This window comes from Balaenoptera musculus, chromosome 7 (assembly GCF_009873245.2).
Source record: "Balaenoptera musculus isolate JJ_BM4_2016_0621 chromosome 7, mBalMus1.pri.v3, whole genome shotgun sequence".
Taxonomy (NCBI): Eukaryota; Metazoa; Chordata; class Mammalia; order Artiodactyla; family Balaenopteridae; genus Balaenoptera; species Balaenoptera musculus.
Window position 1 is genome coordinate 90,827,787 of NC_045791.1, and position 26,354 is coordinate 90,854,140.

Sequence of the window (26,354 nt, forward strand, 5' to 3'; positions counted from 1 at the left end):
CTTTCCAGACCTCCCAAAGTTCCTTATCCATGCAAAGGACCCAAGGGTTTCCCCGTAAATTTACTGAAAGATCATAAAAGCTATGCTAATTTAGTAGTAATCTCTCCCATACTGTATTTTCATAACACTTGCACGAATTCACAGACCAAAGTCTATAAAGCTATGATGCTAACTGCTCCCCTCTACGTGCAGCACTTGCGTCAATTTCAAAGATTAACCACTGCAAGTACGTACACCACATGCTCGGCCAACTAGCCAGGTTCCGGAAAACGAACACTGCCGCATCCCAGGTGTAGAGGCAATAAAGGTAACTCAGTGAATAGGCTAGTAAAAGGAATGGGCTGACTGTGGGCCCCAGAGAAGCCCCTTTATGGTGAACCACAGGAGTCATTTCTGACAATCAAATTTTCAGGTCATTGGAGAAATGTACAGACCACGTCTTGCAACCTCCCAGATCCCGGCAGTACCCACTAGGAGTGTCAACAATACAGAAGCTCATCCCCTCTCACACTGCCCCTGAGCTCTGAAGTTAGGTAATAAAGATGTGTTGCCAGCAGTAACTTGGCAGTTGTCTGTCTATATCCATAAAACATGAGAAGAATGGGTAAACAAAATGGTGAAAACTGAAAAAAAACATTATGGAATAGACGAAAATAAAAGCGCTTGGCAAAGCTGAAGCTAAAATACGGAAATACTGGTTTTCTCCTGCAAGATCACGCTCCTCAGGACCAGGGGCCACTGCTCTGAGGTAGGGATACAGTCCTTATGAATTTTTGCTTCTCTGGTTCACAGGGAGTATCACATCTGGTTAGGTTAATTAGCCTAGTAATCTTATATCATTTTCCACAAACTCCAAAGAAACTGTTTTACACTGGGTCTCATTCTGAAGTTGTATTTTCGAGTAAACATCCTACCTTAATTGAAGCAATATGGAGCAAAGTCTCTCCTCGATGATTTCTTTTCATAGCCATAAGACTACTGGGCGAGAGCTTCATTGCTGAGGGACTACACATCATTCGTCTGTAACTTGGACTATTCAGTGTAGAAGGGGGCGTACCTGGTGAGAGGCTAATGGATTCATCTAATATATTACTGCTTTTCCTCCTCAGTGTGTCACCAACTGTAAGTTTCTTTGAAGGTGGTGAAGAACATCCAGGCAATGGCACGTTTTTTGAGAGCACTGTTTGCTTAACTGAATTTCCACTGGTGCTCGGACTGCTGCTTCTACATCTCTTAGAAACAGGACTGGAACGTCTGTTGCGACGCCCATGTTTCCCATTATGACCTGATGGCAAGGATTTCTTAGATGTAAGATCGTTTTCACAGAGAGTCTTCTCAGGAGTCACTTCTTCATTCCTGCTCTCAATTTCTGGAGACTCTATTTGCTCAGCCAATGGTAAAGAGACTTCAGTTAAGCTTCTAAAACATTCAGATTCTGTTACGGAGCCGCTTGCTAGTAAGTCTATTTTACCATTTATCTGCGGACTAGCAATAACAGATGGTTGGCTACAGAAGGATACTAGCTTTTCCTTAAATTCCTCTTTGGAGTCAAGTTTACCATCTTCTTTTTCTGCCTCTAAATTCCATTTTTGGTTGATTTCAGCCAAAGTTTTCTTTTTCTGTTTTTTTCCAGATTTTGTGGAAGCCTTCTTAGCCCTCTCAGAAACATCCACTGGAGGGCTTGTAGAGACAAATTCGTACATGGAGGCCTGCTGAGCATTTTCATCGCTTATCACAGGAGGCTGAGTTTGCACTGAAACTTTACTCACAACATACCTGACCTTCTTACTTCGAGGACTAAACCACATTTTTATTGAATTCTTCTTATATTCTGCATCACTAAATAAACTTTTCCTAGATGTTTCTTCTTTCAAATCTGATAGGAAAAAGGAAAAGAAATCTGTTACACGACTTAATCTCTACGACTTAATCTCTCCCATCTTGAGCTCCCAAAGAATTTTGTTGATAGTTCTCCTAAGGTGTATCACCTTTTATTTGTGTACTTCTTCCTTCCCTCCTAGATTTTGAACTCCTTGAAAGCAGATATCCTCATTCAACAAATATTTACAGAATCCTACTTTATTTCAGACAATGTTCTAGTGGCTGGAGATACAGCAGGGAACGAAACATGGGAAAGACAAAATATACAAATAAATATTTGTATATTTATTCCACTGGGAAAGATAAAATATACAAATAAATAAGTAGAACATACAGTCTGCTGTATGGTAGTGATAAGAGCCATGGAGAAAAGCTATACTAAATAAATAAACAGACTGATAAGCAGGTATGAGATTTAATAAGCAGTAGTCAAAAAAAATTAAGACTTATTAACTGATGCTTAATTTAAAAAAAAGACTTGAAAATCAATCAATATAATTCACTGTATCAACAAACTAAAAGAAAACCATGTGACTTTTTTCAACAGATATAGAAAAAAAAAAAATCTGGCAAAATCCGACATCCATTCATTATTTTTAAAAAGGTTCAGCATTAGGGATAAAAGGAAACTTCTTCAACCTGATAAAGGACATCTACAAAACTACACACCGCTAGTACCATCCTTAATGAAGAAAGACTGGAACTACTGTTTTGTTCCTATTATCTTGTTCTTGTCATCAAGAACAAGGTGAAGATGTCTGCTCTCACCATCCCTATTCAACATCATACTGAAAGTCCTGGATAGCACACCAAGGTAAGAAAAAGATAATAAAAGATAATACACAGATTGTAAAGGAAGATATAAAACTGTATCTATTCACAGCTGACTTGATTGGCTATATAGAATATCCCAGAGAATCTTTTAAAAAAAATTAATAAAACAGGTGACTGTAACAAGGTCATAGAATGCAAGGTCAATGTACCAAGTTCAACTGCAACTGTATTTCTGTATACTAACAATGAACATGTAAACTGAAATTTTTTAAAAATCTGGTACTGTTTGTAATAGTACCAAAAAAATACTTAAGTACAAGTCTAACAAGATATGTACAAGCTCTGCTTGCTGAAAATTAACAATATTTATGAAAGAAATCCTATACAATTGGAAAGACATACCGTGTTCATGAACTGGAATACTCATTATTGTTAAGATGTCAATTCTCCCAGACAGATTTATAGACTGTAACATAATCCCAAGGAAAATTCCAGTATGTTTTTAAAAAAAAATAACAGACAAGCTAATCCTAAAATTTGCATGGAAAAGCAAAGTAACTATAATGTGGAAAAGCAAAAGACCTGGATGGCCAACACAACACTGAAGAAGAACAAAGTTGAAAGGACTACGCTACCTGATTTCAACTTACTTCAGACAAAATGAATCTAGGGAATTAAAGATAATAGTCACAACTCTTCAGGTACCATCTAATATAACCTCGAGCTATATAAACGAAAAAGTAACAAGAATGAATGAACTATAACTATATACTCAAACATACTCTTGAGCAAAAGAAGCCAGATATAAAAGAGAACATAGAAACAGCTGTAACTAACCTAACGTGTTAAGTCAGAACAGTGATCATCCCTATGGGGAAAGGAGGCAGTGACTGGAAACAGGCAATGAGAGGGGCTTCTAGAGTACTGTTTATTCTTCTGGGTAAGTTCAGTTTGTGAAAATTCATCAAGTTATACACTTACGATGTATGTGTTATATACTATAAAAGAAAGTTTTTTTAAAAAAATATGTATTTATAATCAGGAATTAAAACACAAAGATTCGGTAGAATTTTAAAAAAGAAAATAACCATTGTCCCTAAGTAGACAAGGTGTGACATTTTGTGAGTGAGCACTCTTCTGCACAAACACCTGCTGCTTCAGCTAAGGTCATGAAGAAAGGCCTCTCTGAGGAGCTCACTTTTAAGCTGAGACCTAAATGACAAGAGGGAAGCAGCCACTTAAGGATCTAGGAAAGTGTTTCCCAAGCAGAAGGAAGAGTAAGTGCCAAGGTCCTAAGATGGGAACAAGTTTAGCATATTCAATGGATAGCATGCCATTGTGGCTGGAACTTGGAGAAGGAGCAGAAAATGGAGGGAAATGAAGTCAGGCAGGTAAGCAGAAGCATTCTATAAAAAGCTCAGTCTCGGGTTTTTTTGCTGGTACTCCTCATTCCACTGACCTCTGAAGTGGGAGGGATCAGGACTTTATCTGCCGTCTCTCCCTTAATAATCGTATATATATATAACATACACGCAGTTATTTATGTATACACTGGCAACTCCAAATGTGTAAGTGCGGCCCAGACCTCTCCCCTGGACTCCAGGCTCCACTATTCAACTGCCTACTTAACGACTCTACCTGCATGTCTACTCCTAGTAAGTATCTCACACCAAACATGACCAAAACTGGGCTCCTGGTCCACATCCTCCCAAACTTGCTCCTCCTACAATTTTTCCATCTCAGTAAATGGCACATCCATCAGTTCAGATGCCTTAGGACAAAACCCTTAAGAGTCAAACTTGTCTCTGTTCTCTCTCTCACATCCCATATGCAAATTGCAAGTTCTACCAGCTCTACCTGAAAAATACATCCAAAATCTGACTACTTTTTGCACCTCCACTCTTACCACCACGGTACCATACTGTCTCACTAGATTACTGCCCCACCCTCCTTTGTCCTCTCCCTGACGATGTCTTTGCCTCCTCTGCTCTAAGTCGATTCTCAACACAGCAGTCTGTGGTCCTTTTATAACTGGTCAGATCCTGTCACTAAAACCCACCAAAGACCGTCAAACTGACTCTTAATAAAAGCCATAATTTTAGTCTAAAAGGTCAGAAATAACCAGACTCTCCATTTCCTTCCTGATCTCACCTCCTGTTCTTTCCTTCCTCACCATTCCAGCCACTGGGCCTCCCTGTTGTTCCTCAAACACACGAGGTATGCTTCTGCCTCAAAGCCTTCACATTTGCTGACCCTTTGCCTGGAGACCTCTTCCCCAAATATCTGCATGGCTCACTCTCTCACCAACTACAGGTCATTGCTCAAATGTCACATTTTTTGTGAGATCATCCCTGACACTCTATTTAAATTTACAAATTCTCACCTCCTACTTATTTTACATCTCTTTTTGTGTCTTGTCTGTCTCGTCCTATCAGAATATAAGCTCTAGGAAGGCAGAAGTTTGTATCTCTACCCTGCCATTCCCCAGTGTCTACTCAATGTCTAACACATAGTAGATGTTCAATTAATACCTCCTGCTAAACGAATGAAATTAATGGGATCATATAATCCAGCTAAAGCAAGATGGATCTCATTCAGGCTCAATTCAGGGAGAATAATGTTTTATGCTTTAGAATGATCACTCTGGCTGCTACTGAGAAGGAACTTTAGAAGAAAAGAATGGACACAGTGACCAATTACATAGCTATCATCCACTAGAAAGATCACAGTGGCTCTAACAAGCACTGTAGCAGTAGAAATGGTAAAATACAAAACCTAAAAGGCTACTAATTAACTAAACAAATAGGCAGGGGAGAGATGATAAAATGCTTAAAGCCCAGTAGCAAGAGGGCGTATGATATATTTCAGTAACTAAAAGACAACCAGTATACTGGCCTTGCAGAGAGACCAAGGAAGAAAGTGGTTTAAAGATGAAGACTATAAAGCAATAGCCAGACCGTGCAGGTTCTTGCTGGCAATGTTAAAGACTTCGATCCTATGCTAAGAGCAATACAAAACCAATAAATTGCTTTATATGAATCAGGTGGCATGACTACACCTGTGTTTTTAAAAGATCCCGCTTGGCTTGAGTGTGGGAGAATAGGTCGGAAGAAGGCAAGAGTGGATGCAAGAATAATCATTAAGAGGCCGAAATAGGAGTCTAAGTAGAAGATGACAGCCTGGGGAGGTGATAGTAGAAAAAGAAAGAAGTAGAATTATTTGAAAAATATTTAGGAGATAAGATTTACAGGATTTGGTGATGAAATGAATAAAGGAGAAGGTGACAAAAACAATTCATATGTTTCTGGCTTACACCACTGAAGGCACCTAGAGAAAAAACACTGATGCTGGAAGAGACAGGCCGCCCGGGCTCCTAAACATCCTTACACACTCTTGCAGGATGTACCAAGAAGGCAAGGCCCTGGCTGCTTTTTACCCAGGCCATTTCTCAGGGCTGTGTTTGCAGCAAGCCACCGTGAGGGATGCAGTAGCGTCTCCCCAGGGGAAAAAAAGCACGCCTATTTCTGCTTACTATAAAAACAGTCAGTTCCCCAAAGCTCAGAGCTCCTTTCCTGTATTGCAACCCCCTGTACGTGCAGGAAGCCATGATAGGCTCTTTGCCAAGTATCATCAAAGATGCAGCACTGCACTAAGGAATTTCAGGGGCAATGTGATAAAATATTTGCAAATTTTACATGCACATGCTCTTTCACAAAGCAACTTTACCTCCAGTAACCTATCTTACAAAATATACAAAATATTCATACATGTGCCTGCCTGCAAACATAGATGTGTGTTAATTGCAGCCATATTTGTAATAGCCCAGATTAGGAAAAAAGTCAGTGTTCACTCACTGGAAATCAGTTAACTACGGAGCATTTATATTACAAAATCTTATGTAGCCGTGATACATGTCAATTAACATGCAAACATCCCCAAGACACTTTAAGTGTAGCACAACCCTATTTACATTTTAAAAATTCTATTGTGTTTATGTCCAAATATTTTCATAAATTCGTAAAAGAAAGACTAGGAAGGTTAAACAATGAAAACAGTACCTCTGAAAAAGATTTTGTGTTTTTTGGTGGGGGATAAAGGGTGATGGGGGGACTTTCACACTTTATACACTTTTATATTGCTTAATCAGTTGCTAAGAGAATGTTCTCTTATATTTCTTAGGTAAATTAAACAAATAGAAAATAAAACTTTCATGAAGTTATATACCTAATTGGTGATAGAGCTGGCAATTCATATGAACTGAATTCACATGTTTTCACTAAGTAAACATTCAAAAGTTTCACTAAGTACACACTATATGTGATATTGTGATTTACAAGAAATATATATTTGGTCTTTGTCCACTGTCCCAGGCACATAGTTCCTAAAACCCTTGTAATTTCCTTTATGAACCACAGGGGCATCTTTTGTTATACTTAGTTGTGTTCCCAGTTCCCAAAATAGCTCCAATGAAAAAGGTGAAATGGGTGTCTTTTATTATTCAGAACAAGCCCCGTTTCAACCACACCTGAGTTTATGTTAATGAGGTGACTTTTGGAAAGCCCCTAATGATGGGGGCTTGTTGCCAAGGGAACCAACCCGGATTATAGGGTTAGAACTTGCAGTCCCAGCTCTGACCTCCAGGAAGAGAGGAGGGATTGAGGTTGAGCCAATCACCAATGGCCAATGATTTAATCAATCATACCTATGTAAAGAAGTCTCCATTAAAAAACCCCCAAAACAGGGTTGGAGAGCGTCCATGTTGATGAACGTGCGAAGCTGCTGGGAGAGCGGCACACCCAGAGGGGGCATGGAAGCCCCTTGCGCCTTCAACACACCTAGCCCTGTGCATCTCTTCCGTCTGGCTGTTCCTGAGGTATAGCCTTTTATAATAAACCAGTGATCTGGTAAGTAAAACGTTTTCCTGAATTCTGTGAGTCACTCTAGCAAATTATTCAAACCTGGGGAGTTGATGGGAGCTTCCAATCTATAGCCAGTTGGTCAGAAGCACAACCTGGACTTGAGATTTGCACCTGGGGGTGGGGGTGGGGGTGGGGAGTGGAGGCGGGGGGGGGGGGGGGGGGCGGTCTTGTGGGACTCTTAACCTGTAAGATCTGACACTATCTCCAGGTGGACAGTGTCAGAATTGAGTAAACTGTAGGACACCCAGCTGATGTCACAGAATGGCATGATGTGTGGAAAACCCACACATCTGGTGTCATAAGTGAAATGGTACTGTATGTAACACAGTAGTGTGAGTAGAGGAGGCACAAAGGAGAAGTGAGTCTTTCTCTACACACATATAGTATAATCTTTGTATGTACTGTATTTTTTCAGACCTACCGATCTTGCCTGTTAACAGACGCTCCAGAAATAGTGCTGAACTGTACAGTTTTCCCTTTCTGATTCTGGCAGTGATCCCTCTTCAGGTTCTCTTGCTTTGTTTTTGCCTTTAAGCCCATTCACTTTTCTTTAAAAAATATTCCCTTAAAATTCTCTTCTCTCGCCCCATACAGGCAGGTAAAACCAACCCAGGTCAGCCCAGCACAGAGGTGTGCACATAAATCGTGCTCAGAAAACATTGATGAACTGATGAATAAATTATCTGATATCCTCTCTTAAATCTTGACAGGTATTTATACAAGGGAGGTTAGAATTCAATTTAAGGGCTAGAAGAAATCTTGAGGATCACCTGTCCAATTCTCTCATTTTAAATATGAGGCATTAAAGTTAAAAAAGGAGAGGAAGGGAGTCTCCGAACTCCCAATCCAGTGCTCTTCTCTCCACACAAACTGGATTATCAAGAGGCCATTTCAGGTACAAAAAAGAACACCAGAAAGGCAGGGAAACTGGAAAAAACTCCATCACCACGACCACCACCACCTGACAGGATTGACAGTGACTAACAAATAATTTCATATTGCCTGATACTCATTCTCCAAATTAACACAGACTGAATCTCCTATAACCAACTAGGACAACTGAAATATGTTTTATTTGTCTTATTTTTTAAAAAAGAAGGAAAAAGGACATTATTTGCATCATGTTTTTCTCCTGAGAGGTCACTCCTCATTGAAGCTGAAGAGAACTCTGTATAACAGTTTTCTTACATTATGGAATCAAGAGGAAAATCTTAATGAACCAAGTTCTAACACTAAGTTACTTTAAGAAGAAAACCAACAGCCACCGGTGCATCTTTCGCCTAAGTACTGGTAACAGCCACTGTGTAGGGAATAAGCGTGTCTGACGTTACTACAGTGTTATATAAAATTGTCAAGTGTGCTCTTCCTACAAAGCTTTCATACTTAAAAGAGACAACATAATTTTAATTTCATTTTTCTTATTGTTTCTGGGAATACATTTCAACATTTCTCATGTCTTAAAATATTAGCAAAAGAAAAGGAAGTTATGAAATATTATTTTTTGAATTCCTTTTAGATATTCTTTATTCACACAGAACACTTTATTATTTTATCAGTTTAAAATTATTAATACACAAGAAGATTAATAAACTAAAATCTCAGGTCTTCTCTAAAATTCAAAATCTCTTTTGCCTATTCTTTCACCTCATGTTTCTTAAGTACAAAAGTCCTATCTTTATAAATAGATCTGCCAAGTAAAAGACAGCACTTTAAACAGACAAGAAAAAAATGAAACAGTGGATTTTGAAAAACAATTAGCATTTATCTCTGTAGAAATTTCAGGGATATGATCCCTGCTAAGCAAAAGAATTCAAACTCCACTCCACTTCAAAGAAGCTATCCCTTCCTCCTGGAAATGGAAAAGGAAAGCACTGCACTGAAAAGTCAGTAAATGATAAACCCAGCTGGAAGGAGGAGTGGGTATCCGAATAAGAGCAGACCCTCTGTCACCCTTTTACATCCGAACTGAACACCACCTGCTCAGAAAAGTGCTGTTAGGACAGGATCTTGGAAATAAAAACAATCAGAATGAGGATCCATTCACACAGACTTTATGTCTAAATTCAACAAGGTCTTTTCTCTGCAGTGACAAGTAGATTTCAAAACCAAGTCCTTTCCGACATAATCTCGAGACTAGAGAAAAGGTCAAAATGAAATGTTATCAGGATTACTTTTTAAGAAAGACTCAGGATTACAAAGACTTAAAGGTTAATCCTCTGGTAGTCTGTAAAAACTCGTACTTGATTTTTTAAAATTTATTATTAAACATAGCTGATGACATTTTCATTTAAAAACAATGTCGAATTCTGAAGTCCTCCACACTTATAAAACTTTCAAAATGCAGAATTAGGCATTTTAAAGGAAAATTAAGGCTTGTAGGTAGTAACAACACACTCAATCAACTAAAAAATCTAAATCTAAAAAGACAACAAAACTTCAAACTCAGGAGCACATATTTCCTAACTTACAAAGGAGTAAATGCAGAGAGCATATATTTATGTAGTTTACATGTACACAATAATCTCACTAATCATCCAGTAATAAATTTACTTAAGAAGATTTTGATTATGCATCTTGTCCTAACTTAGCAAGAACCACTACAGCAAGCATGATTTTAAGTTCTGGATTTTGCACAGTATAGCTAAGTTAAGACTGTAAAAAGCAAAAACACCCCCACTGCTGGAACATAAATCATACTACTAACAGCTACAACCGTTTTTACGGGTGAATGCTTCTAAGCATGATAAATTATCATACTCATTTCATGAAGAAAAATATTGGTCCCTCCTCTACATAGTAAATTTCTTAATGATGACATTTTTAAAAGAATTCTACTCTCTGAATTTAAATATTTCTGAGTATACCACAAAATTTCGAGGAACACACACACACATGTTGCTAAGGAGCTGCTTGGCCAAGTGTTTTTCTTAAAATTTAGTAATAAACTACAGAAAAGGGAGGCAATTAGAAAATGTGATTTAGCTATCATTAATCTACATCAAAGGATTATAATGATGTACACTGTGTGCCTTTCAAATTATTCTCTATTATAGGTTTCACAACAGAAGTTGAGAAATCTCTTTGACAGACTAGTCCCTTATTAAAAATCAAAGGAAAGTACTTTGCTACCATCTGTGCAACATTAACGCCTTCACTAAAGAATGATTATTTTGTAAGTTAAGAAGTATTCAGTTCTATTTAAAACAAAACAACAGCCACACAGCTATTCAAATGCTCATCTTCATCTATTATAAAAAAGTCATAGCATATATGAAACACTATGTAATTCGCTACAGAAAGACCAGGATCTCTCCCAAAACCAGAAAACAGAAAGGAAAGTTGGGATCCTATGAAAGCATAATCAAAGCATTTTTTTTAATGTCACCAACACCAACATATGCTTCACAAAACCTAACCAGCACCTGCAAGGTCTGATTTAATATGATAGGGGGCAAGAGAAAATAAAAACTTCTAAATTTAACGCCACTGGTAGAAAGCAGACTACGTTTTAAAGAATAAGGTAAAATTATCCATGAACGGTTGTCAGAAAAATTTATGACAGACAACCTCTTCTCTTTAAAGTACACTGAACCAACAAAAATTTCTTCAAGTATTTAGAAGTTCATTTGAGAAAGTATTACTATAAATCAAGCTTCTTTATCTCCAATATACTATATACTATGCCCACGATTTAACAAGTTCTTCCTAATTACCCATCTTAATTATAGTAATTATATATTTTATAGTAAATGAAAGTAACAAGGTTCATTTGGAAGACGAATTGTGAACTACAGGTTTAAAAAAATAAATATAGAAAATGTGGGAGATGTCCAACCATTCCGCTTAATTCATCATCTTCAGCACTTGACTATTTAACAGAACCATATGATTTTGGAGCTAGAACTCAGGAATCACTTAATCTAATACCTTTATTTTATAATGATATCATTTTCCAATTTCCTCATTATAAAGAGGATCAACCGTTATTCGTCCCCAACTATTAGTTCCCTCTACGTATTCACCTAGTTTGCCTTATACTTTAATTTTAGAAGTACTTGCTAGATAATAAACTAACATAAAGGTATATATACATGAAATATATTGAACAGATAAACTATAAGGAACCAAGGGATATACTGAAAGAAAACACCTCCAATGCCCTTCAAGGCTAAATTTGTTTTGGGGGACCTTAGGAGGAAAAGTTGATAACAATGCAACTTACAACGAGTAGAAAACGCTTTGCACCATGGAAATTACAGATCCAGATAGAAGAGTGTATGTTTATACTCTAGACTTATTTCATCTTCTCTAAATGTAGCAAAGGATGATGTCACCATTATAAAATGGATTACTGAAACCAAAACCTAAGAGTTTGTTTTAAAATTGTTTTAATTAAGTCTAGTCTCTAGGATACGAATTAGTCTTAACACTGCCAATTTTTCTCCAACACAATTCAACAAATAAAACAAATGCCCACAATTCTAACAAAAGCACCGTGTTAAATGATAAAACAATAAGCAAGAAACTGACAGCATGACCACCCTGCTTAACCTAGGCCCTCAATTTCCTCACCTACAGAATAAAGATCCTAAAATTCTGATTATAGGTTAGGCAATCAGTGAAATTTCAATTCATCTTAAAATAAGTAAAATATTAAAGCCAGCACAGCTAAAGTCTGGTAATGACTAATGTAATTATTATTCATTATAATAAGGAAAATGAACACAAAATGGCCTTTGGAAAGTGAATCACCATAATTCTCTCCCCAAACTCCACCTCTCCTCTGAGATGAGAAAGACAGCATTCCAAAAGGCCTCAGGTCCCACACAAAAACTTGTTCTCAACTCAGCAATTTTCCTAAATATCTTTTTTAATGATGAAATATTAAGGCATTTCATATTCCATGGTCCACAAAATATGAAAACCATACTGATAATTCAAACATCACTAACTACAGCAAAATTTCTTGAGGAGTCATCTAATTCTTTGCACCACATGGTACGCAGTACCCCGGCATGTGGTAACTGACTACAATCAACCCACTGAAGGTTATTCTGCTCCCCCATTATCACCATTAAAAATGTCACATTACTTGTTTATGGGTTAAACTGTGCCCCTCCCAAAATTCATATATTGAAGTCCTAATCCCATTACCTCAGAACATGACCTTATTTGGAAACAGGGTCATTACAGATATAATTGGTAAAGATGAGGAAAGTGGGGCTCTATGCAATATGAATGGTGTTCCTACAAAAAAGGGAAATTTGACACAAACACGCATACATGGAGAACGCCATGTGAACATGAAGACCGCCTTCTACAAGTCAAGGAGAGGTCTGGAACACACGCCTCCCTCACAGACCTCAAAGTAACCAAACTCACCTAGCCCTTGATTTAGAACTTCTCGCCTTCAGAACTGTGAGACAATAAATTTCTGTTGATAAGCTACCCAGTCTGTGGTACTTTCTTACAGCAGCCCTAGCAAGCTAATGTATTACTCTACAGCAACTGAAGAAGAATCAAACATCATGACAGCCACAGAAAAAATATAGATAACACCCAAATGTCAATGCATGGCCAACATTCCTAACAGACCACACATCTTTAAGAATCTGAGGAAAGGGCTTCCCTGGTGGCGCAGTGGTTGAGAACCTGCCTGCTAGTGGAGGGGACGCGGGTTCGAGCCCTGGTCTGGGAGGATCCCACATGCCGCGGAGCGACTGGGCCCGTGAGCCACAACTACTGAGCCTGCGCATCTGGAGCCTGTGCTCCGCAACAAGAGAGGCCACGATGGTGAGGGGCCCGCGCACGGCAATGAAGAGTGGTCCCCGCTTGCCGCAACTGGAGAGGGCCCTCGCACAGAGACGAAGACCCAACACAGCCAAAATAAATAAATAAATAATAATTAAAAAAAAAAAAGTTAAAAAAAAAAAAAGAATCTGAGGAAAGCCACTTTCACATAGACATGAACATTTTTCATATTGTACACTTAACTCAAGAGACTCGCTAATTCCCCCCGACTTTAGCTAATTCACTGCTAAAGATGCATGGACTCTTAATTAAGAACTCCTGTTTTAATCGATGGTAAGGGGGTGCGGGGAGGGGGAACGGATCATACACTAATCTGTTTTAAACAGAAAATAAAACACTATCAGCACTGTCTTTGATAAAGAAGGAAAACAATACAGAGGAACTAATAAAACTTTTCCTCACTGTGCTGTTAAAGAGGTTTACTACATATCATTTTTTTAAAGTACTTTTTAAAACATGTGCATATATAATTACATCTGAAAATCAGTAAAACTTTATCACCATAGCACATTTTGTCATGGAAGAATGGAGTCTAATACAATAATCAGAAAACTAGACGAAGAAAACATTTCTTAGGTAAACTGCGATTTAAATTCTTCTCAGAAATATGGACCTTGTCAATAAGACTCAAAGTAGTTGCCTTATTTCTTTATTTTGCCCAATCAACTTCACCTTTAGTAGCTGACAATAACACATCATGTTGGAAAACTAAGATCAAAAGTTTTCAAAACAGAAATTCAACCATTTTATATAAGCTTTATCAATCATTCATGGCATCCTGCCAGTCAAGAAAAGGTTCTCCCATAAACACAAGCTAAAATGATGTTATCTGGTCAACAAAAAGACAATTTCAATATCTGATTATGAAGATTCAAAACACTTTACTTGCTTTCCACAGCTAATTAGTTCTCAGCAGAAAGCACAATGGGAAAATATATAGTTAATACACAGAGTGTAAGAACAATTTGAAAAACATTAACCTCCATTTAAATAGAAAAGAAAATGAATATTAGATTTTTGCTCTTTCAAAAATGTGCAAAATTAATCTAACTAATTTGTAGAAAAGTGATACCCCAAAGGTTGTATTCTATCTTGTGAAATAATAGTTAACTGAGTTTAAGGACAAAATCACTATTCCATAGATATTATACAGAAATTATTATAACTGTAAAAAGCAGGTAGTATAGGTGGTGAAAAAGTCTCTGGACTGACAATCAGAAGAAACGGGCTCTATTTCTCCTGCTCCTGGTACTAACTGCATGTGTGACTTCAGGCAAGATCATTTAACCTCTCTGGACCCTGGTTTCTCATCTATAAAATAAGGGAGTCAGACCTAATTACCTCTAAGGTATCTGTCACCTCTCAAAATGATTCCTAACACTATAAATCTTAACATCTGAAATATGTCATTCATATTTTACATACTTTATGAAATCAATATGAATTTGTCAGTTATTTAACTAAGAGAGACAGTGAAATTTCTCACCTGAAAAATCAGTGCCATGTAGCAAATTTCGAAGCTTACTGCAAAGCTGGATCATGCTGTCCAATTGTCTATTTATCTTCACATCTTGTATCCAGGCTGGGGTGTAACACACTGGACATGCGGTTCCAATGCAGTCACTTACACAATTACTTAAAAAGGATCAAAAAATATATAGAGATCAATACATTCAGCAGGATCTGAATTGAAAAGAATAAACAGTTTGAACTGAAGTAAATGAAGCAGAGGCTGTTCTAATAAACAATGGTCAATTATAAAATATTAGTTAAAACAGTGTTTTTGAAAGAGTATGACACTGACACACAAACACACACACACCCTATCTAAATCTAAAGTTGCTTATGTAATTTGCTATGTAGAGACTACACTTGGCCAGACAACAGTCTGCATAATTTTTCCCTGCAAATAAATCTATAGTTTCTAAAGAGTGAGAGTACAGAGGGAGATATAAAAAAAATATTTAGTACCTAATGCATGTAAGCCATGCATCTCAACCTTTCCTACTCTAAACCTAACACTGTGCTTCATGGAGATACCTAAAATTACTGCAAAGAAATGGGGAAAGGTGTTTTTTCTTTTATTTTTGTACAAGTGTCTAAAGGCTTTAGTTTTTGAGAAAAGATGTTTGGTTCCTTCAGGTACTTTTATAACCTGTAGACTCAATTAAATTACCTTGGGTTATATGTCCAAGAGTTACAGTCTCATAGTTAGAAAGGTTTCTCCTAACTTTGGGGGTTACAAACGCTTTGTGACTCTGATGAAGATGTGCACAAGCGTTTGTTCACAATCCCCCCTGAAGCCTATCTGTGAATCCTGAAATAAGAAAGCTCTAAATCCACACCTCCCTTAGCTTCACCAGATGGGCTCTAGCAGGACTGGGTAATATAATAGTCGTAAAAGCCACATCTACTCCAAACACTACATCCCTTTTCATGTGACCCTCTCGTTTGTAGGGCCAGAGGATTCTTACAATGGAGCGCCCTTCCAAATATGTAACGTGTCTTCTACTCAGCAAAATAAAGAAATCTGCAAAAATGTAAAAACAGTGCCACTCTTCTATTTTTTTTTAGTTTGCAAAATAGTTATTCCTCCTTAAAAAGTGTTATTTATGTTATTATGTAATGGGTTTTTTACTGTTATTTTTAAATGAATTAGTATTTTTTAAATGTCTCAGTTTTATATGGGAAATACACACACAAGTAAACAAAATCTCTTTGGGGTCATCAATTTTCAAGAGTGTAAAGTGGTCTGAGACCAAAAAGTTTGGGTCCCCCTGCCACATGACTTAAAGACTTTCTTTTTTTAAACTTACGTCTTAAAGAGAGTTCATGGACTACTTTTATTAGGGATTGGCATGAAAGTATTCTGAAGCTAGCAGAACATGTCAGTAAGATAAAAAACTGTGTTCCCTCCAACCTCCCCTTGACTCCAATGCTTCAGTTGCACTGCGACATATCAAAACCATCTTTTAAAACTGCATGGCAGGAGTTCCCTGGTGGCCTAGTAGTTAGGATTCTGGGCTTTCACTGCCATGGCCCGGGTTCAATCCCTGGTTGGGGAACTGAGATCCCGCAAGCCGCACAGCGCGGCGCCCCCCCCCCCCCCAAAAAAAGAATAAAAACAAAACTTCATGGCATTTATAGCACTGCTCAGCAGCTTTACGTTATCTCCAAATCTGCAAAGAATACAAACAGCTACCCTAATTCTTGGCATCATATAATGAAAATGAACCAAAACTACACTGAATCAATTCTTTCCTCTGTTCATATACAGATGACCATTTTCTCTTTTAAGATGTTCTCATGCCTCTCTTAATCTTTCATTGGCCATTTTAAGTCACAGACCCCTTTAGAATCCAATTAAATGTATGAAACACACACACATACACAAGCTTTACATACAATTTCATTACATACAATTTCAAGTTTGTTATGTTCCAGATTTGTCACTAATCTGTCATATACAGTGAGTACAACCCCTGAAACAAATCTGCTTGCTCCAGAGTGAAGACAGGGAGTGGCCAAAATTTTATACAGGAATAATGGGAGGCCTCTTGGAGGAGGTAATATTTGAGCTGAAATGGAACTGATGAAAAGCTAGCCTCCCAAAAATCTGGCAGAAGTACATTCTAGATGGAAGGAATAGTAAGTGCAAAAGTCCTGGGGCAGGAGTGAGTTTGATGTGTTAATGCACTAAAAGGAGAAGGCGGCTGAACAGTGTGAGCCAGAGGGACGTGCGGTCCGAGAGGCAGGCAAGGACTGGGCCCTGCGCAGGGTCTCGTGGGCCTCAGTGCAGAGTTTGGATTTCACTCTGATTGTAATAGGAAGTCACTGAAGGACTTTAAGAGCCGTAATGATAGGAACGTGATTTACATTTCCAAAAGATCTCTTGTGAGATCACTCACAAGAACGTAGAAAATGGGGAAGCGAACCAGCTATGAACTTTTGACAATAGTCTGAGGAGAGATAATTTGATGGTGGCTTGGACCAAAGTATAAACAGTAGTAAATATAGAGAAAAGTGGGAAAATTCAAGATTTAGGGCACATTTTGAGGTGAAACTGACAGAACTTAATGACGTGGGATAAGGAAGAAAAATAGCAACCAGGTATGACTACTGGTTTTTGCTTTGAGCAACTTTGATACCATTTATTCCATTTATTCCAGTGGCACCAGTTACTGCTATGAAGATTACCGAGGCAGGAACAGGGTAAAGGGGAGGATGATCAACAGATCTGCTCTGAACATATCAAGTCTGAAATCCATTTCGTCATCCAGATGGAGACATCAGGTAGGCAATAGATACTATTTCCTACCCCATCCTCCTGCTGGATATGCCCTATGTAACAGACCTATGTTTCTAGAAACAAAATTGGGACCCCAAGCATAGCTGCCCTCCACACATCCCCAGCCCACTGAAGTCATACAGTAAATTACTTCCACATGTGCTTAAACTTCATATTGCAGTCTGTGCATGCCAGATAATCACAGTCATAACTTGAAATAATTAAAAGTTTCAAAGGAGGATATATCAACCCTGTCTCAGACAATTAAACTATGACATTCACTCCTTTAATTGATTCCTCCTGAATAAGAAATAAGATGAGATGAAAACCTAATATTCTAACCTCTCAGCCAGGGCTTTAATGGATATAATTTTATAATAACTGTTATGGCTTAAATTGTGTCCCACCAAAAGATGCTGAAGTCTTAAACCCTAGGACCTGTGAATGTGACCTTATTTGGAAATAGGGTCTTTGTAAATGATCAAGTTAAGGTGAGATCATCAGGGTGAGTACCCTAATCCAATATAATTGGTATTTTATAAAAAGAGGAAATTTGGACACAAAGACAAACACGCATACAAGGGAGACTGCCATGTGAACATGAAGGCTAAGATCAGAGTGATGTATCTATATAAGCCAAGGAAAGAATGCCAGAATCCAAAGATTCTCCACCAGAAGGTAGGAGAGAGGCATGGCACAGATTTTCTCTCATCGCCCTCAGAAGAAACCAACCTACCTGACACCTCGCTGTCACACTTCTAGCCTCCAGAACTGTGAGACAATAATTTCTGTTGCTCTAAGCCACCCAGTTTTTGGTACTTTGTTATGGCAGCCCTAGGAAACTAATCCAGTAACGATAAGAACTAAAGTTTCACAATTTGCAAAGTCTGGATTCAAAACTAACTGGAAAAATAAGAGACATATTTGAATTATACAACAGATATTAATTTTTCCCCAAAACTTAGCAAAGCCACTTACTAAGCTTTGTAACTGTCAACAAGTCACCCTCTTTGAGCTTTTAGTTTCTGATTTGTAAATTAAGACAGTTGAAAGGACCAAAATGAGATAATGTACAGTAAGTCACTTTGCAATCTATGAGAGTTACACAACATAAGGTAATACTAGTATCAACATGATTACATGACTATTACCTAGTAAAAAACATAGTTACACTAAATTTGTGTGTATGTGTGTGTATCTATCATAAACCATAATTACTTACCTACAGAAGATGTGCTCACACCCTCCTAAACACACAGGCTCCCTCAGAATATTAGTGCTGTTTGAAGAAAGAAAAATAATCAAGACTTAGGTCGTTGTTAGATAAACATTTTTTACTCAACATTTCACAAGTCCAAGGCCTCACACTACCATATTTCTTTCTCAAAACAGAAGACATTAAGGATGTATTCATTTGAAAGGTCGTTACTCCCTGATTAAATATTGTATCATCACACACCTGCTGAATTCAAATAGCAACTACCAAACTCAGTTCAAATTGTAACACTTTTTATAATGCATATACTGTGAAATCATAGAAAGAAGCAACATTGTTCAATATCTCTGAACCTCTTACAGGCAAAACCAACCACTGGCTGCTTCTTTCAACTAATGATTCAAAGTGTAGACCGTAAATCTCAAAATGAGACCCACAAGTAGAATGACTATGTAGTGTATTGTCCAAATGAGAACACTTCTGAGAGTGAAGGGGAATGATAACTAGATAGAACAGCAGGGCTGCCACAGAAAAATAGGACATCTGGTCACTTTGACCAGAAGAATTTTAAAAATTTGGTTTCCGGTTGTTGCCAAGTACCCACCAATTTTTTTACAGATGTCTTATCAAAAATGCAGCCATTCTTTCATTTTATATGAAGTTGTTTGTTTTCTTTAAAGCAACTGCAAATGGAAATGAATCATCACGTTGGCTGTCTGCAGACAATTAAGTATTCCCAACGTTTCCATCAAAAAACACCTGCCAAGTTTGATAATCCTAAGAAGGTAATGCTACTTAACTAATAAACACATATCAAGTCATTATATTCAGAGGGCGTAATGAGGCACGAGCAAACAGGAGAAGTAAAGCTTTTAAAGAACGAACATTTTTTGTGCTTGGTTTATTATACTAACCCTAGGACCTGTAGGTATTTACACCATTATTATCCAATTACCTCTGTACACATACCATATATCAATAAAAACAGTTTTCCACACTTCTTGAAAGATCAAAAGTATCACACTGCACATTTTAATAGATATGAACATTAAAGTGAAATTGAGCTTTCAGAAAGAGTGCTAAAAACAGAGCACACCCACAATGTTATACTCAAGATATCGAAAATGGGGCTCACTGACATTATAAAACCCATCACTTTTTAAAAACTCAGAATATCTGATTTTTCTATCACACTACATAGAACATGGTGATAAAATTATGACTTGCGATGTGCCAGCCACTTCTGTGACTCTGGCAGTTCAGAGGATCCTTACTACAATGCTCATGCTGGTCCTGTAATTTTTGTTCATTACTTGACCTACCAAACCTAACCTCTGATCTCGAATCAAGTGTGCTGAATTCTACTTCATTACGAGCTCTGCCCCTAAGATTCCAAAAGTGGTGTGATCTCACTTCCTCCTATCATAATATCCCCCTTCTCTTTTATCCCATCACCCTGACCAAACCTCCGTATTCAGTTTGCTTTCCACATGGAAAGACTTCCATTCAGTATTAGCTCCTTGGATTCCCTACCAGCCCAGGCCACAGAGCTAACTTGTTCTGGGCCATCTTCACCACCACCCTAATTCTACTAACCTCTTAGACACTCAAGGATGCCAATCTATTGATACAATGCTAGACAGGCTCCCCAGTCCACTCCCATGCCTGCTCTCAGGCTCTGAATAACCATTACAAAAAGACAGGAAGATACACAAACTTGTCTCTATAAACTCATTTGGTAGTTTCCTCACCTCTGTATCTCTACCAAAGTGATGTAGTAGATGTTCTATGGGTAAACAAATGAATAGACGGCTATACAAAACAATCCCCAGGCCCTAAATCCCATTAACTGAAGCCAAGCAGTGTGAGCTTTTCACCACCAGACTCATTCCTACCTCTCCACCCATAATCTTACCCCTCCCTCCAGGCTCAGAGGAAAAGAACTCCTTCAGTCATTCTTCCTTCATAAAATGTGCTGCTCTATTGTCCTTAGACCCCTTACCTTCTCTGCTTTCTAAGAGTCTATTCTCATAATTACAGTCACCTTTCATCTTCCATCTGCATCTAAACATGCAAAGGTAATCTCTCCTGCAAACTAAAACACACAAAAAACCCTTTAGACCAGCAGTCCCCAACCTTTTTGGCACCAGGGACTGGTTTCATGGAACACAATTTTTCCATGGACGGGGGGCGGGGTGGGCATGGCAGGACAGAATCAGGCAGTAAGGCCAGTGATGGGGGCGATGGTACAGGTGGTAATGCAGGCGATGGGGAGCGAGGCAGATGAACATTTGCTCCTGCTGTGCGGCCTGGTTCCTAACAGGCCGCGGACCGGGGCTTGGGGACCCCTGCTTTATACCCTGCCGCCCACTCTACCGTCTGCCCCAGCTCCTCCCTTTCTTGCGGATGTAAGTTCTTGTAAGTTCTCTGTAGGTGCTCTGTACCAGCTAACTCCATCTCCTTTTCTTCCTAGCTTTAATTCCCACCACTCTGCTCAAACTGCTCACCAAAGCATCTTGCGGTCCTCTTTCTCCCTGACCCTCTGTGAAATAACATCGACCCCACCTTCTTTCCTGAAACCTTCCCTTCCACTGAGTTTTAATTTCCTTATAGCACATTTATGTGCTGATTTCAGCTCGTCCTTAGCTGCTTCTTTTCCCATCTCTCCATGTAGGTTTACCCCCAGGATGCAGTCCACAGCCTTCTGGCTTTCTCTGCCAATACCTGACTCAGTGCCTTGATTCTACTTCTAAACTTAAATTTCCATCCTAAGATGACTCTGTACCCCTTGATCTATAGTTCTTACCCTTCACCCTAGCAACAAGATGCTACAGTGCAAGTAGCAATGAATCTAGTACTACAAATAATTGATCAACTGTACTAATTATTCTAATTAGTGACCAAGAAAATACTTTTTATTGCTGTTAATAGATGAGAAAAGACACTGGGAGAGGGAATGAAAAGTATGTGCACGCATGTGTTGGGGGAAGGAGCAGAGAGAGGAGTGTTATAGCCAAAGGTGGGAGACGGTAGTGCCAAGTTCAAAAGAATTTTAATGGAACAGCTCAAAGAATAGATACACTGCACAGAGGGTGGCACGGATCTTTGTCAAAGCGAGACTTTCTGAAAATGTCTAGAGCTTAGCTGAGAAGACAGTCTGGAATAAAAGAATTATTACAACCAGACAGTATCTATCAAAATTTTAAATGTACCAAACTTTAACTCAACTATCCTACTGCAAGGAATTTATTCTTCAGATAATCTCAGGTGCTTGAAAAATTGAAATTTCAGAACACTAAAGATATCTATCGAAACAAAATACCAAAAGCTTCCAGGAACTAAGAAATAATAAAATGTCAGATACATATGTGTGTGTGTGTGTATATAAATATATATATATATATATATAAATATAAATATATATATTTTTTTAAAGGATTCAGAATAGCATAAAACATCTCATGGGTGACAAGGAACAAACACTTGGCCTTCACAGTAATGACTGAAAATTATTTTGTACTTTGAATTCTATATCCAGTCATCTTCCATAGTAGAAAGTTGATCATTGGTAATTAAAAAAAACTCATCTCTCAGAGTAGGAAGTTAGGAAGTTAACAAAAAATGTCTAAAATGGAAAAAAAAAATCTAGAACTAGCAATAGAAACACATTTGGTAATGTGGAAATTAAAGAATTAAAGAGATGAAAGAGGTTGTATCTGGAGTATAGAACTCAAGGGTATGATAAGGGATGAGGCAAAAGAATGTTTTCATTATAATCTCTGTCCTACTGACTTTGTCAACTGTGTTCACGTATAATTCTAATAAAAAATTTTTAATGTAAAGGCACATGGACAAGGATATTCACTCCAGCATAAGTCTTGTGTTTATTACAGCACAAGACTGGAAACAATCTAAATTTCTACCAAGGAAATGGTTAAATAAATCATGATACATCTACCTGATGACTGGTACCCTCTCATCTGAGGTACAAACACAGAGAATCTCTTAAAGGATACACAAGAAACTGATCAGAGTGGGTTCTTGAAGAAGATTCAGACTTACTTGTCATTCATTTAACAAATATTTAATAACCGTATACCATGTCATTTTAATTCTTTGGCATATAGATGTATTACTTTCAATTTTTAAAAACTTAATATTAAAAAGTTCTTCACAGTCTGGTTACTCCAAAGCCAGGCAACCTTTGTTCTCACTGCTCCTCAACAAAAACTGCTCTTATCAGGCCAGTCAGTGTCTGTAACATTTGTCAAACACCTTATGACCAATTCCAAGCCTAGTACTGCTCAGACTGTCCCCAGCCTAGAATATACTTCCTCCTCCCACAAAACTATTCAAGCTGAACACATTTTCCAAATACCATCCAGGATGATACAGTAAAAATGACACTAAACAAAGAAGCACAGAATTTCTTGGAATTTAGTTTCCATGCCATCACTTGTGCAGAATCTGTACCCTGCAGCACACACATACAAAGGACACAAAGTTGACTGCATTACACTCTTTCCTAAGGGGCTTATAATCTAGCTGGGTAGTTTTATAAGCCAAGTTAACATATGACTTAAGTATAAAATGCTCTAAAGTTCCAGAGATGGCATCAAGCTGGGGCTCTGGAAATCAATATTGAAAACTAAGTATTTTGTATTTTATCTGCCTGATTCTTTCTTTTCTTTTTTTTTTTTTTTTTAAGTCTCCAAATAGATTGTAGTCCTACAGACAAGAGATCTTGACTTTCAATTCTTCTGAGCTCCCCAACACACCATTACCTACCTAGCATGGTGCTATGTGAACAGCAGGATTTCAATAAATCCTTAGTGAACGAACTAAGTGGAAGACTACATACAAAATGCATTTATATTAACAATTCTATTTTATCCTTACCCTATTTTTTGTTTGATATACATATATATTAGAAGGAAAAAAAATCCAGAAGAATAACAAAAGACATTTGCATGGTAACAGGACTTCTGTACCTTGAAAATTCAGCTGCTTTATTTTTTTCCATCTGCAGTCATACGTCTGCTACTTTATATGTAGTTGATTTGGAAAGACCGGTACAGTCAGAGGATTATAACTTAGGGAAGAACTAAGTAGGGAAAACAAACTTTTTTTTTTTCTTTTTAAAGGTCCTATTGAGAGAAAATTTTCTTTGCAAAGAAGAAAAGGAAAGTAAATTCAGTTGAGATTACAATACAGAGGCAGACCTATTTCTTAACTGAATGACTCCCTAAGCTTCCGTGAGATAGCAACTGCTATTTAATATTAGGCAAGATAGCTACTACAGTGCTCTTGCGTTTTAGAAAATTCCCATGCTATTTTTAGGTGTGGACCAACACATTTAACACCAAAATGCAGAGGATCCCCAAGCCAATTAAACAATTGGCTTTATTTTTCTTGAGGAGAATAAATAAACTTGTTAACAAGTAAGGGATATGGATAATGACATGAAAGTATCTTATTTTGTATAGTTATTTTGTATGCCATATTAAAGTAAATCACATGGGAAAAAGAGTAACTCATGTCTAATTGTTCAGTGTCAATAAATACTGAATAAATCAATGAGTCAAATATCCCCAAAATCAAAGGGGTAATAGAATTCTATCTATTAATGACTATTTATAATAGAATCTACTATTAGGAGACACATAAGCCACAGAGAATATCATGTATACCCAGCTCAAACAGTTTTGGTTATTTTGTCTTCTACATTCCCTTTCCTCCAAAGCAAAACAGTATCTAAGTAACTGCTGATATTCCTGTCCTTAAAGCATCACTTCCTCCACCCGATGTTCAAATATTGAGTTTCCAGGCTTAGACATAGGAACTCACCTTTATACCCTCTTCCCAGCTCACTTCCAGAAGTATGCCTTCAATTGCCACATATACGCAGATAACTTTCAAATTTGTACTCTCGGCCTGAAAACTGTCCTCTGGGCCCCAGACCTGCATAACAGTAACTTCACTTGTAATTCCATCTCCTCTGCTATGGAGAACAGTACTAAAGGGTGCTCAATGTGTCTGCTAAGTCTCCCTGGCAGTCACAAGCCCTATATAACACCAGGCATGTGTAGCCTGTAACAGGACTGTGCATGTCGTGGTTCTAGCTCTAAATCCCAGGGGGAAAGACCTGCACCTTCTACATCTGCCCTGAAACTTTACTCACTGTTTACTACCAGGAACCTATGGAGGATTCTTGGCAATTCAAATGAATTAACCAGGTCCTCTGGTATTTCCACCTGCAATGTGATCCTAACTTAACCTAAATTTTCATGTCTTAATCTAACAAACACTAAGAAACTATGTGTCCAGCACTGTGACTGCAAATGTGAGCCTGTCTTTATGAAATGCACAGTATAACTGAAGGAGACAGGTGTCAAAGAATCAAAATACCACAAAAGTAAATAAATCCCATAATTTGGAGGGCATATGATACGTGAACACCAATGATTTGTGCCCTTTTCTATGTGTATGTCAAACTTCACTAAAAAGTTTTAAACAATATTTTGCATCCAAAAGACACTAATAATTCCAGAACCTGTGAATTGGAGACAGCCTGAAAAATCAATTCATCCATTTTCCTCATTTTACATATGAGGACACCGGAGTCCTGGGAAAGTTACACAAATTGCTCTCCTCAGGGAGTAACTATGTGAAACAATGTTAAACTTCTAATCCCTAGGATCTGACCTTGTCTTTAACACTGCCCACCTGACTCACTCCCCCTGTATTCTACATACTTTTTAGCATATTTTTATTTGCTATAACCCTCTACCCCTCTAACCCTATAAAAATCTCTCCAAGCCCCAATTCAAAAGTCCAGGAATCTTTCCTCCACTGGTCATCCTGATTTACCCTGAACTGTGTGTACACTTCATCCCTTATAACTAAGGATCGCTCCTTCAGGGTGGAAAGCCTCTCTGCATCACCACTTCCACCACTTACAGTGCCTCAGGGATTGTTTGCCATCCTAACAATGAAGGGAGCAATCATCCCATCAAAGGATGAATGGCCTATAAGAATGCCTCTCAACATTCCAAACTAATGAAGAAAGACAAAGGCTAATGCTGGAGTCAGGAAATCTACCCTTTATTTTACAAGCATTCATATAGCACTTAGAACACAGCACACACTGCTCTGAGTACCTTACAAATTAACTCTTTTAATTCCCCTAACAAACTTATAAAGTAGAAACTACTACTAACTGGTAGTAAACTACTACTAACTCATCGGCAGGTCAAGAAAAGGAAGCATACAAAGATGAAATAATTTGCCCAAAATCACTGAGCCAGGATTTGAAGCCAGGGTCCAAAATCCATTCTCTTAACCACTAAACTATGCAGCCTCAAAATATAAGAGAAAACAATCTCAATCACCTTTACTAAAACGACAAGAGATAATTTAGAAAAATAAAATCACCTATCTTAAAAATCACAAGACTGCTTTTTGA

At 37.9% G+C, this 26,354-nt stretch overlaps 1 protein-coding gene across 1 annotated transcript in view; it reads right to left on the reverse strand.

Annotated features, from left to right (window-relative positions):
* Positions 1-26,354, reverse strand: part of BARD1 (BRCA1 associated RING domain 1) — a 75,443-nt gene that overhangs the window by 45,056 nt on the left and 4,033 nt on the right. Inside the window, exons 2-4 of the mRNA XM_036856924.1 lie at positions 18,896-18,952; positions 14,872-15,020; positions 915-1,876 (exon numbers count right to left, since the gene is read on the reverse strand). Of these exons, the coding sequence (XP_036712819.1) occupies positions 915-1,876; positions 14,872-15,020; positions 18,896-18,952 (1,168 nt within the window). The remainder of the gene's footprint in view (positions 1-914; positions 1,877-14,871; positions 15,021-18,895; positions 18,953-26,354) is intronic.